Source organism: Crocuta crocuta, unplaced genomic scaffold (assembly GCF_008692635.1).
Source record: "Crocuta crocuta isolate KB4526 unplaced genomic scaffold, BGI_CrCroc_1.0 scaffold125, whole genome shotgun sequence".
In the NCBI taxonomy this organism is placed as follows: Eukaryota; Metazoa; Chordata; class Mammalia; order Carnivora; family Hyaenidae; genus Crocuta; species Crocuta crocuta.
Window position 1 is genome coordinate 7,471,185 of NW_027531143.1, and position 14,543 is coordinate 7,485,727.

General features: G+C 39.4%; 1 protein-coding gene across 1 annotated transcript in view; it reads right to left on the reverse strand.

Annotated features, from left to right (window-relative positions):
• LOC144237422 (uricase) overlaps positions 1–14,543 on the reverse strand; it is a 30,406-nt gene that overhangs the window by 14,030 nt on the left and 1,833 nt on the right. Inside the window, exons 2-4 of the mRNA XM_077771128.1 lie at positions 5,888–6,106; positions 3,039–3,155; positions 2,861–2,939 (exon numbers count right to left, since the gene is read on the reverse strand). Coding sequence (XP_077627254.1) covers positions 2,861–2,939; positions 3,039–3,155; positions 5,888–6,106 — 415 coding nt within the window. The remainder of the gene's footprint in view (positions 1–2,860; positions 2,940–3,038; positions 3,156–5,887; positions 6,107–14,543) is intronic.

Below are 14,543 nucleotides of genomic sequence, written 5' to 3' on the forward strand. Positions count from 1 at the left end.
CGTCCTAAATATAACAATAGTAGCTATCATTTAAGGTGTGCCTCCTATGTGCCAGGTACTGTGCTAAAATGCTCTGTATTAATGTTTATCTCTTTTAATTCTCTGGGCAGCTAAGGTGGACACTTATCCTCATCTTACAAATGAAAACCACTATGAGCATTAAGTAACTCACAGTCACAAAGTTATTAAGTAGTGGAGCTCAAATTCAAATACAGTATATTCTGATCCCAAACACATGGCTTTACTGCTGTGTAAAACTGCTTCCAAATCACACCAATCTCGTGAGTATGGTACAGGAGGCTCTTCAAATCCAGCCCAAAACAACCTCTTCATGTACATCTTGGCTCCTTACATTCTAAGAACTAGACCTTTGAACTTGCAAATGCTCCTCAAATGCTTTGCCCTTTCAACACTAAAATCACTTGCCCAGGATGGTGGTCAGCATAAGGCAGGTATCCAAAATATGTTAGTTTCCCTCTTCCTCTTCTTCATGGCTCCTACGCACATACATTCTGTTTCTTCTACCTGTAATTTTCTTTCCTCTTCTGTGCCCGGCACATTCTGAATCATTTTTTCAAAAGTCAGTTGAAATATTTCCTCCTCCCCTGTCACGCCTTCTGGACTACCCTAGGAAAAGAGTTTCTTTGCACCTCTTTGCTTCCCTAGCATAACTTTGATGCCCTCATTGTGGTTTTTAGCCCCTTATATTGCAATGAATCTTTTGTAAGTCTATCCCTACTATTCACCTACTGCAAACTCACTAGGGCCAGGGAATGTCTTACTCACCTCTGAATTTACAGACCTAGGATACATTAAAAGCCCTCAAAATCCAATTGTTGAATGAATAGTATTTCAACATGTTCTCATTCCCTTTAATTAGTTCTCCCAAAATAAAGATCTAGACCCTATCTAGAACTATTGTTTTACATACTTGACAGTTGAAAGAGGAATATGCTAAATGTTGTCAAATCATTTAAAAACGGTTTAGAGCTAGGCTAATCAATATGGTAGTCTAGCTATGTGTCTCTTAAGCACTTGGAATACGGTAAATGTGAATTGAGATGTCCTATAAATATGAAATATGCATAAGATTTCAAACACTTAACTTTTTAAAAAAGAATGTGAAATACTACATTAGTAATTTATATTTATTATATACTTCAAGTGTATTGTAAGTATATCAGATTAAATAGAATATATTATTAAAAGTAATTTATTTTGCATTCCTAATGTGACTACTAGAAAATTTTTAAATTGCATATGTGGCTTGTATTATATTTCTGATGGACTATGCCAGCTTAGAGTTTATAATTTTACAAACATAGTGTGATTTGAGAAGGAAAACACAGACCTGGGGAGTTAGGAAAATTTTCTCTCTCTTTCTCCTCCAAAGTCACATTTGAAAAGAAGGAAGAAAGCAAGAAAGGAAGGAGAGTAAGTTTTATTTTAACTAACAAACAGCTCTATCATGAAGTCAATCTATATGACTACACATTTGGGGGATTAAGAAATCATTATCTTTTCAACTTAACAACTAGTTATTCAGTCTCCTTTATATGACAAAAATTAGATAACTGTTAATCAAACACCAAGACGTCCCTGGGTGTGCCTAGAATTTAAGACAGATAGCAAAAAATATTAAATAACAGCTAATACACTAAAATTGTCTAAGGACTGGCTTTATCCAATAGAACTCAGAATGAAAAGGGACTTCGATTTTATTAAGTCTAATGTTTCTGATGTTTATGAGATGCTACCTCAAATTCTTACTGAAGAGAGCAAAAGAAGAAAGAGGAGATACAGAAAAGAAAAGGAATGGAAGAGAAGAGGAAAAGAGAGGAGAAGAAACAGAAGAATAATTGAAAAGGAAAAAAGTTCAGAGTCCACATTTTGAATTTATAACGATCATGAAAGTTCATTTTTTATTAGGATGGAGACCTTTCTACCACGTTTGGCTCCACAGTTCCTCTGGTCTAACTCGTAGCCAATTATTGTCCTGCTATGATCATCCTAACCAAGCTGTGGAAGACAAGCTTTGGGAATTTTGGTATTTGCTAAGTTCAATCCTCAGTACTAATAAGGTCCTTATCGTAAGCATGTTCCATAGTTAAGGTTTTTTAAAAATTTTTTAATGTTTGTGTATTTTTGACGGAGACATAGGCAGAGCATGAGTAGAGGAGGGGCAGAGAGAGAGGGAGACACAGAATCCAAAGCAGGCTCCAGGCTCTGAGCTGTCAGCACAGAGCCTGACTCAGGACTTGAACCATGAGATCATGACCTGAGCTCATGACCGGAGCTAAAGTCTGACACTCAACTGACTGAGCCCACCCACGTGCCCCTGTTCTCTGGTTAGGTTTTAAGTTTCTTAGTGAATAGAAAGAATTACATAATTGTCATTGCTATTTAAATGAGATTCATTCTATAGTGATTATAATAATATCAATAGTTTTATTATTATGAAAATAAAATGTCAGGGAAACTTGATTGTTATTTACTAGTTATTTCCTATAAAGGTTATGATAATTATTAGCATAGTACACAAAGTACTGGTCAGAAAATTCAGAGATTTGGGGTTTTGTCAGCCCAGGCTTTTTTTTTTTTTCTCACCTCAGAATCAGATAATAAAAATGATCTACCTCACTCAACTATTTCACTCAATTATTTCATTTTTATGTTTTTACGATAAAGGAGTAGATTGTTTTTAAATAACCTCCAGAGTCACAATGCTCATTCCCATCTCAGATTTAAATGCCTTCGAAATTCTCAACAGTTTTCCTCGATGTTAATAAACAGATTGTTTAGAAGAAAACAATATTGAAATTGCTACTGTAGAATCGAAGCATGAAAAATATTTTCTTACCACTCCTCATCTGTTCCACCTCACAGAAGTGCGTTCCAGTGGGAGTGTGAATAAATGCGTGGACATGCTTAACTCCATTCTGAAAATTAGGAAAAACAGTTGTTTCCAGTAAAAGTTCAGCATAAGTAATAAAGCCAATTCCTTTAATTAAACTGAGAGCACAAATAACTGAGCAAACCTTTTCAAAACGCTTCCAAGGGACCTCTTCCACGTAGACTTGAGCTCGAATGACATGGTTAAAAGAAGAAAGGAAATGCTCACAGATGCTCATTGCAAAAGTTTCTATGCTTTTGATCTGTAAAAGGAAATAAAATGCTAGTGATCAGAAATAACCTTCTGCATTTTAAAATAATTTTTAAATATCCACAGAGTTCCCTTTCCTGTTCAAATCTTTTACAGAATCCGAGAAATGTACATTTTAAAAGAACCTTGAGAGATGAATTGATCCTTATCCTAATTTTTCATAAGGTCTCTTAAGTGTAGTTAATACATCACCATTATCAGATGAGACTACCTTGTTTTTAAAAGAAACCTGTTTTGCAGGAAGAAACATGTCAATCAATGGATGAGCACAAGAAAACTTGACATTTAGATTCTCCTTTCAGTGAGCTCAGTCATCACCCACACCAACTACAATACTACGGTGTACTCCAAAACACTGCGGTGTCTTTATGAGTTTGGCAAATGGGCTTCCAAGTTTCCCAAGGGAAAACATTAACTTAAGACCGCTTCTGCTTCCTTGCTTTGCAAACAGACTTTCAATTGACCATCCCTCACTCCCCACCCTCATGAAGCAGCTCCCTACTTCCACACAAATTCTTCATAGTAATCTCTAGACAATGTGTTATGGTCTTAGCAAAGTCCACAGATGATTTATGGCTTGTCTGAGGTGGACTATTTGTACAGGTTTCCCAGGGCAGTTCTGTTTTATGCCTGTTGTCCCAGAATAATTATTTAGCATCTTATTTCACTCTCAGAAGTGTTCTAGTTTGGAAAACAAAAATACTAACTCAAAAAGATATATGTACCCCCGTGTTCATTGCAGCATTATTTGCAATAACCAAATATGGAAACAATTTAAGTGTCCTGTCAGTGAATAAATGGATAAAGGAAATGTAATATATATTGGTAATATATAATGGTCTATATATTTATTTATATGTATTATTTACACCATATTTATATGGTGTGTGTATGTATATATATATATATATATATATAATGGAATGTTATTCATCTAAAAAAGAGTGAATCNAACATAGATGAACCTCGACGGGATTATACTAAGAAATAAGTCAGGAAAAGACAAACACCATATGTTCTCACTTATATGTGGAATCTAAACAACACAAAAACAAACAAACAAGCAAACAAAATCAAGTTCATAGATAGAGAGAACAGATTGGTGGGTGCCAGGAGAGAGGGGATGGGCAAAGTGGGTGAAAGGGAATCAAAACATACAAACTTCCAGTAACAAAATTAGTAAGTCATGGGGATGTAATATACAAGACAGCAAATACAGTTAATAATACTGTATTACATATTTGAAAGTTGCTAAGAGAGTAACTCTTACAAGTTCTAATGACAAGAAATAAAAATTTATTTCACCACATACACAAATATCAAACCATCATGTTATACACCTGAAATATAAGTTGTATGCCAATTATACCTCAATTTAAAAAAAAACAAACAAAAGAAAAAAGTGCCTTGTTTTGATAAGAAATTATATGGTCACTCTATTATAATGAATAAATTTGAATTGTCTTTAAGATCCAGGTCCACTCCTTCACTTTTCCTCATCTCTCACACAGTACGGGAAATACAAAAATCTGTGTTACCTAGCCCTCTTTTGTAATGCAGTACAGAAGCCTATTTTCAATTTATTTTTTTAAGAGAGCAATGCCTTTTTTTAGAGCCATGTTTATGCTTGCTGGGCCACTTTGAATAGCAAGAGAAAGGTTCAGAGTGGAGGTAGGCCTTGCAGAAATTACATTTCAATTAGTTTGTTCATTTTATGCATTCTGAGTGTGGGTTTCATGCAAAAGCATGAGAAAAGAAACTTTCTAGTCTACATTTCTTGTCTGTTTAGACTTCTTTGCAAAAAGAAAAATCATCTTGAGTTTCCCAGAAATCTGCTGGTTGTCCCACACACCTTCCCTCACACTTAAAGAAACTAGAAGCTGAAGTGCTAAAATATCAGATACTATCAGCTCCAACACCCTTTTAAAGAATACAGTTACCAACATATATGAATACTAATTGGTCATGCAGTTGAGAGAATTAGGAAGGCATTAAAAGTTGGACCAATATATTTCAAAATACATCTTGTACTCAAGATTTTCTTCTATAGTAACACCAGGAAGAGAAATGGTACTTTCTTTTATAAATGAAAGTACCATTCTAAAAGGAAAAAAATAAATAAATAAGTAACAGGAATCAAAGAAATGCATGACCAAAAAATGTGTAAAATTCTATTCTGAATTCCTCCCAGGGCCTTGATTTTCCAATGATCCTAATTAAGAGAGAACTTGTAAATTTGTCAGATAGGATTCTTTTCCTAAGAGATATAGTAAGTTGAGAACCAAAAAAAGAGAAGTGAGATTAAGAGGGGGGGTGGGGGCTGGTGAGTTTTTCTGTAAGGCTGAGAATTTTAGTATAGAAAAAAAAATTTAGTGGCCTAAACGTAAAAATAGGGTTAAAAAGTAAAGGGAACTTGCAGTAAGCAAGTGATACACTCATATTATACATCAGTGAAATTTGCATTAAGATAGGCATCATCTAAGGGCGCCTGGGTGGCTCAGTTGGTTGTGTCCTACTTTGGCTAGGGTCATGACCTTGTGGTTTGTGAGTTCCAGCCCCAAAATGGGCTTTGTGCTGACGACACCGAGCCTGCAGCCTGATTCAGATTCTGTGTCTCCCTCTCTCTCTGTTTCTCCCCTACTCGCACTCTGTCTCTCTCTCTCAAAAATAAAGATTAAAAAAATTAGAAAAGAAAGATAGGCAGCATCTAAGCATTATACATACCCCTTTAAATTTTGCCAAGACGTGAACTGTGTTCTTGATGGTGTCTGTGGGGATGATGTCTGAATTATCTCCATACAGATAATCTTTTTTGGAGCTCAGAGTAAGTTGCACTGAGGTTGCCACCTCTCTAATGCTGTGATATTTCCCATCTCGCTGAATATGGAGAACTTTTACCATATCCTTCCCATAGCCAGTTCGGACAAACTCCACCTCCTCATTCTGCAATGAAAATACAGTCATCACATTGAAGAAAGATACAGGAAAGCAAAAAATCAACTTTAAGTTCTTCAAGCCTTGATTTAATTGCATGATTATGAAAGGTGAGAGTTAAGAGTATTCATGAAAGCAAGACCATATCCTACCTTTGAATAAAAATGGGAACATATATTTAAAAAACTTTTAAATGTTTATTTATATTTGCGAGAGGTAGAAAGAGCGTGAGTGGGGGAGGGGCAGGGAAAGAGGGAGACAGAGAATCTGAAGCAGGCTGCCGACTCTGCCCTGTCAGCACAGAGCCGAGACGCAGGGCTCAAACTCACAAACGACAAGATCATGACCTGAGCTGAAGTCAGACACTTAACCCACTGAGCCACCCAGGTGTCCCCAAAATGGGAACTTTTATGGAGAAAAGAGAACTGCAAGAAATAGATGAAAATATATCAAACTAGCCTTAAGACAGACAGGTAGATGGCGTTCTTGATAACAATAAGTAATAATAATAATAACAGTATCTCCTGGACCAAACTATTTACTCTATTTCATTTAACAATTGCTGACTTAATCCTTGTAACAGCTCTATGAACTAATATTATTCCCATTTTACAGAGGGAGAAACTGAGGTTCAGAGTTTAAGTGACTTGCTCTACTTCCCACAGCCAATAAAAGATAGAGCAAATAATTCATACTCAGATCTGTTGGCTCCGAATTTTATTCTCCTAACGGCTATGCAGACTGCCATTCTTTTACAAAAATGTTTGACTATGTAAACTGAAAATAATTATATCCTGTTTTTTATACAGAGTGATATACTGGAGAAAATGCCCTATGATCACTAAAAACAATTTGAAAATTGCTTCTCCTACTTGCTGCCGGGAAGAAAAGTAATTAGTGACAGGGTCCAGATTCCCTTCAGGAGTGCAGAGTCAGGCCATCTGGCTGCAGGAAAAGCTGTGCTTTTAGCAAACAGACACTTAATAAAAGCCTGGTGATTGACTCATTAGTGCCCTTATTTGGAGCTGGGGCTCTCTCGAGCAAATACATCCATTTCCACTGCTAGGATTCATAAGATTCATCCCTGGGCTTTACTGGTGTTTGAAAGAATGGGCAAGAGGAGACAGAGGGACAGAGAAACCTGTTTTATTTAGCATCACAATTGAACATTAAAATGATAATGCCAGAAAGTGACAAAAATAAAAAGTAAATGAAAAACAACATGCAATGAGAGCCTGGGGAGGGTCACAAAGAAGGAACCTCGCCTGCTAATTGCACATAGTCTACCTAAAAATCTGTGTCCATAAAGCATCACCATATCATCTGAGAGGAATGTAAAATACTAACCAACGTCAGACATTATTGCTACATTGTTGTTCATCAAAATGGAAGGTATGGGAGGCTGTCTTAAACCTTGGTGATGGAGCATGCTGCTGATTTAAGGGACAGCTCTTGGAGATGTCCCTCAAAATCCTCTGACCCAGTTTTGGAGGGACTCATCTTCTAGAAAAGGATCAGTGAGAAAACTCAAAGAGCAGGCTTAGAGGATCTCAATAAGAACCATGACACTGATGGGGAAACAGTCACTGCTTGTGGTTGCTGGGGCTTTGGAGCCAGATCAGGTCCAGATTCTATCTTGCCATCTATAGCTTTGTGGCTTGCAACAAATAATTTGTTGGCTCTGAGTCCTCAGTTTCCCCAGCTGTATAAACGGAGATAACCGCCCATACCTGTAAGAGTTGCTGGTGAAAGGCCTGACTCAGTTCCTAGTACCTACTGCTGCAGTGAGTTCCACCCCAGCAATAGTGGCCACAGCAGGCCTGGCTTGGGCACCGCAAGCAGCAGAGATAGCAGGTGGGGCATTGAGGAAAGGCACCGGTGTTCAGAGCAGAGAAGACTGATGGCAGCAGTCAGAGGAAGACTCTGACATGTCTTTTGAGGCACAAAGGATTCTACCCGGGAGAGGAAGGCGCTTGGCTGACTCGGGGCCCCTGGATGGCATGAACGAGGGGCCAGAACCAAAGGTCTCCGAGGTCGTCCATCAGCCCCGGGACACATATGTTACTTCTCGGTCCTATGCACTGCCATTAAATACACAAGCTATGGTAGCTTACTCCATGAAAGCAAGTGGTTCCTGCATGGTATGTAGAAAGATTCAGGGACACCTGGGTGGCTCAGTCATTTGAGCATCCGAGTTTGGATCAAGTTATGATCTCACGGTTTGTGAGTCTGAGCCCTACATGAGGCTCGCTGGTGTCTGTACAGAGCCTATTCGAATACTCTCTTCCCTTCCCCTACTAGCGCTCGCTTCCTCTCTCCTTCTCCCTCTCTCTCTCTCGCCTCTCAAAAATAAATACACATTTTTTTTTTAAAAAAAGAAAGATTCAGTGACAGCCACCCTTCAGATTCCTAACCTCGCTCTCATCTTGTCACAGCCTGTCTCGAACTCTGCTTCAGTTATCCGGGGCTGATTGTGCTTGCACAGGCTCTGAAGGCTTTCTCTACCTGTAGGCTTTGAATATGCTATTCCTTCTTTCTTGAACACTCTTTCTCTTCCTTCTGCCCAACTACCTGCCCCTTTTGTCACCAGCCTAACTTCTAGTCATCCTTCAGGTCTCAGATGCCCCTTTCCCTGGGGAATCAGCCAGCCCTTCAAGGTCTGGTGCCCCTTCTATGTGTCTGGAAATACTGTTATTGCCTTATCACAGTCTTTATCATATTATATTGCAATTGCCTCATCATGTGTCTGATTTGTTCAAAAATGGGAAATTATGAAAGCCGGAACAATTCTTAGTTGTCATGGCAACCTCAGTGCTCAGCACAGTGCCTAGAACATAAACAGGTGCTTAATAAATGCGTAGCGACTGAATAAATGGCGCACCACCACCTCCACCTCTTGTGTGGTGACACGGAATAGTTAATGAAAACACCCAAAAGGTTTCAATACAGCAATTGCCACTCAGCTCAAACCCCAATCAGGAAGTTCCTCTTCCGGGGAAAGCGGGGAAGGCGGTATCTGCAGTCTGATCACCGCGGCCTGGAGATCACAGGCACAGCCCACTGGAGAACAAAGGCTCAGGGAGGACAGCGCTGAGTGTAAATAGAGTCAGTCGTGCGGCACCAAGTGCTCACACTGCTAACGAGACAGAGCACACCGCACGGCGCAGGCATCCTGGAGTTCCTGCGTGACGCGTGCAGGGGAGGTCAGCACCCCTCAGCAAGCTCCTGACCGGAGCAAAGCTGGAGTCATCACATTTGCTAGCTATTAAGTCAGAAGAGAAAGGACATAACCATCTGATGATGGAGCAAAATAGAACAAGGACAGAGTGGGACGCCCGGGAGCCTCTTGGCAGGACCTGACAGGACAGGTAACCATCCGGACCAGAAAAGAGGTTGTTCCCATCAATAGACTTCCCCCAGATCTGTAGTCAGAGAAATCAGAGGTAGGTGCCAGAACGCTGTCCTGTATAAAGCACAGTGTGGTGCGGAGATGCATGTGCATGATAACTGGAGGGGCAGCAGGTGGCTGAGAAGGCAGGCTCTGGGCTCTGGAATCAGGCAGCACAGGTGTGAGCCTTTGTTCTGCCACCTGTTAGCTCCGTGCATGGAGGTGAATGTCTCCATCTATAAAACGGGAATAATAGTAGTGCCTACTGTCAGGATTGCTGTAAGGAGGAAAACAAAGCGCTCAGAAAAGTGCCCGATAAATAGTAAGTGTTCACTAAATGTTAGCCATAATTATTATTGACAAATAATAACTAGATGTCAAATTTTGCATCAAATGGCTCTTCCAGTCACTGTTGGAGAGAAATCCCCAGGTTCCACACCAATCCAGAAAGACTGCTGCTATGACAGGTCCCTGCTGCCTTCATACTTCGGTTGTCCTTCTTAGGGCTTGTGTGGCCTCCGGAAACAAAGTCACAAAAGGAAACTCAATTTCCCAGAGTAAAACTCTGGGTAGAACATGAGAAGCAATACATCTCTACCAGGCTCTACCAAAGAAAAAAGTCCCTTTTCCTAGACATGTCTTGAAAGATAAGAGGATGGAAATCATTATTTACCTGCAATAAGGTTGGAGAGAACTCTCAGAGGCTTCAAATTAATCTTATTTTTCACTTCTGTAATGAGCTAGTGAGCGTCTTGTATTTGGAGGCCATAGTGAAAGTGCTACAAGATGAGAGGTTTTTAGTCTGGAGTCTGTTAACCTCTAGAAGGCCCAGCGGATAGGTTTGAGGTGGAAAAATATTAAGAAAGATTTTTTTAACTTTTTTTTGTAAGTTCAAATTTTATTCTTTTAAGTTTATTTTATTATTTATTTTGAGAGAAGGGGAGAGAGAGCAGATTGAGAGGGAGAGAATTCCAAGCAGGTTCTTCATTGTCAGCACTGAGCCCCACGGACCATGAGACCATGACCAGAGCCAAAATCAAGAATTGGACACTACCGACTGGACCACCCAGGTGCCCCATGTAAATTTAAATTTTAAAATGACTAGCATTTTCTCTTCAGTCTTTGAAGGGCTTCTGTAAGCCTCTTGTCTTCCCTCCATGTGAGAGAGAAATGTAGAAGTGCTAGCTATTTAGGACCCATCACACAGGCATAAAAATCAACTCAGGTCCAATGTGCCCTGATGAAAGTACTGTGCATGGAGACTAGTCTCTCTTTCTGTCTTTGGAATGTGTTGGAGAAGTTCTTTCAATTCTGTGCCCAGGTTCTTCCTTGGTCTGACTATTTTCTTAGGCATTCACGAACAAAAAGATTTCAGAGAAAGATGCTGAACTAATAATATGAGAAAAAGAAACACTCATCTGAACAATTTTAATATCGCTTTGGTGGATCTTAACAATACATACGGATAAGAACAATAATGGTTAATCATAACCTTAGAAGCAGCTGGTATTTTTTTGGCTGCCTAGGATCTACCAAATGTCAGATGGGAAAATATTGATATCTAGTAGAAAATGTCATGTTGCTTTAAGCTGTAGAATGGCCTACTTTTGCTATCGAGGGGGTATATGCCCTGACTTACGTTCAAAGTGTGACTCTAAAAGGATTTGTCAAGCAGATGCTTCAAAAACAGTCTAACAAGTCATATGCATAATTACAATAGAAAGAAGGTGACCTGTTACCTAATGAAGAATCCATTTACAGGTGCTTAGTTATTTTCAAACTTCCGCCAATTACAAAGGAAGAGAAACTCATCACTAAATGTCAGAGGCAATGCGAATTTTCTTGCCAGTCTCTCCACAGCACCAATGGCCTTAGGGTTGGGAACTGGAACAAGGCCTTAAGGAGCCTCTCCGATTGGGGGCAGGAAATTCCCAGAACAAAGAACTGATGGAGACTTCCGAGAATGCAGTGGGAAGAAAAATTTTACTGAAATGCATACATTGAAAGGTATCTCTTTCCAAAATTGTAAGTCTTGAAAATAAAAACAACCATTTAGTGAGGGTTTCATATATGTCAGGAACTTAGCATATATGATTCCCTCTAGTCCTTTATAAGAACTCTGTGAAGTGGGTATTTTGATCCAAGTTTGACCATGGGAGATACAAGGGTTAGGTATCCTGCTGAGGTCACACAGTTACTAGGTGACAGAGGCAGGAGGCAAGAGCCCTGTCCATTTGTCTCCAAATGACATGCGCTTTCCCACTACAGGCAGCATCCCTATACCGCCTTGATGGTTAGCCCACTCTTTAGAGAAAGAAAGGAAACATTCTGATCCCAATGGAAGGAGGGAAATGGCCATGTTATTGCAGAAACTTGAATTTCTATGCCATTTTTAAAATTCCACTCATTGGAAGCTACATTATCTTATCTACCCTCCCACACACACACACACACACACACACACAACTTGCCATTTAAGAGGAAGAATCCCTATCTTAAAACTAAGTCAGGGATGCTAAGTGAGCTGCCCAAAGTTACACAGCTAACAGTCACGCTGCTACAGTAGAAAGAGCCCTTCTGAGACTGAAGAGCCTTATTCTGCTTACTCTGTACCAGGCTGAACTTACCCAATAACCAGAGGTACACTCTGCCCCAAACATCACTTTTTCTAGAACTTCAGTCAGTTGTTAAGATTGCAGGGGAATACTCAGCTGAGACGACTCGGTTCGGACGGCAAGGCTGTTTGCATTGGAAAGTGCGGGGAGAATGAAAGGCTGACTGCCCTTTGGGGCAGAATAAAAATTCAGCTTTGTTTCTTCAATAACAAGACACTACCTTTGAGTCAAACACTGACTTTTGTCTGAGAAAGGATTACACAAACATGAGCGATATAGGTTTATTTGTGGTCATTAAAACCACATAGCCGAAGGACCATTTTTAGTCCATCTGCAAAGAAAAGAAATAACTTGTCACAGAAGAAAAGGAAACAAGGTGGGAATAACGAGCATTTAATAAGCATTAATCATGTGCCAGAGGTTGTGCATATAGCATCTCACTGAATCCTGAAAGTACGTTATGAAAGTACAGATTGTGCGCCTCACCTTTAGAAAAGGAAGTTGATACTGTTGAGGTTCAGTAGTTTGGTCATAACTACATGGCTTTTAAGAGGTAGGGCCAGGCATGGAACCCAGGTCTGCCAGATTATTTTCACTATATCCAGCTGCCTCCTTGACGAAACATTATAATAACGTTCTTTAAAATGAGATTTTACCTACATACTCATTTTTATTAGTCTGATTACATTTAATTCATTCTAAATTCCACAGAACCCCAAATAGAAATCTCAAATCTTTTTCATTCAACCCATTCATTCCTCTATATTTATTCAGCACCTTCTAGGTGATAGGCACCATGGTAAGTGCTAGAGATACAATAGCAAACCAGTCTGGCATTGTTTTTGCCCTGAGGGATTATACACTAGAACAAACTTTTTCAATAAAGAATCTAAAAGTTGGTATTTTAGGCTTTGCGGGCCATATGATCTCTGTTGCAACTGCTCAGCTCTGCCATTATAGCAGAAATAGTTATACATCATACATCAGTGAATGGGTGTCACCATGTTCCAATAAAACTTTCTAGAAACAGGCAATGGGCCAGATTTGGCTGATAGCAGTTTGCTAACCCTTGCTCTTGAGAGGAAGACTTAGAAAAGTAACCAAGTGAGGCACCTGGGTGTCTTAGTCAGTTGAGCATTCGACTTTAGCTCAGGTCATGATCTCATCGTCTGTGGGTTCAAGCCCCGCATTGGGCTCTGTGCTGACAGCTCAGAGCCTGGAGCCTGCTTCAGATTCTGCGTCTCCCTCTCTCTCTGCCCCTCCCTCTCTCACTATCTCTCTTTCTCAAAATAGAATAAAGACATAAAAAATTTTTAAAAGAAAAGAAAAGTAGCTAAGTAATTAGAACACATTGTGATAATTACTCTAATTGAAAAAATACAGCAAACTCTGGGATACCTCAACCAGATTGAGAGAGATCAAAGATAAGTTTCCACGAGAGGTTGGCATCCATAGAGCTATGGATGATGAGTAGGAATTAATAAAATAAAAGTTTCTGACCCTATTCCTTTAATTCTACTTCTAGCTTCCTTTAACAACGTTTTTCATGAACAATTCTTTGTTTTACAAATGCCTAAGTCCTGTTGGTCTCATCGAGTTTCATCAAAATAATTCAAGTCCCCTCCCCTTCCTCTTGCCACAAGAGTATCAACTTTTTCCATCGGTTTTTCACATTCTAGATTTTACACAGTGCATCAACAGTCTTGTAAAAGTTTCAGCATTAAGTTAAACAGATAGACTCTCTGGCATGTAAATCACACCTTGAAAAGCTTTTGAAAATAACTAAATAAAGCCAACAGCCTGACTTCCAGAAGTCCTCACAAGATAACTAAACTTTGATGAAGCCAGCATAGACTAGGGTGTGGAAAAATCCAACTGTATCTCAATCTCAGAAAATTCTTACAGATAAAGCTTCAAAGAATACGAATTCACAGCCAAAAATAAAAAAAGCACACGAGGTATAGCAGAAACACGAGGAGAGCTGCAGAAATAACAGACAGTAAAGTAGGACCTTCAAAGGCTTTAGATATTGGAATTACCAAACACAAAATATAAAACAATATATTTAATATTTTTACAGAAATAAAAGAAAGGACTGAGCATATCTCCTTCTTTTTATTAAGTTTATTTATTTCTTTCCAGAGAAAGAGAACACGAGCAGGGGAGGAGCAGAGAGGAAGAGAGAGGGAGAGAATCCCAAGCAGTCTCCATGCTGTCAGCACAGAGTCTGATATAGGTCTGGAACTCACAGACCGTGGGATCATGACTGAGCTGAAACCAAGAGCCAGACACTTAACCAGCTGAGCCACCCAGACACCCCTGAGTGTATCTCCTTCTTGAGGTAGGGTCTACCTTCTCTTGAGGAAAAAACAAGAGACCACAAAAAAGACTAAGTACAACTGAAGAAAAAAAAACCCAATAGAACCTCTTAATGCATTAATAA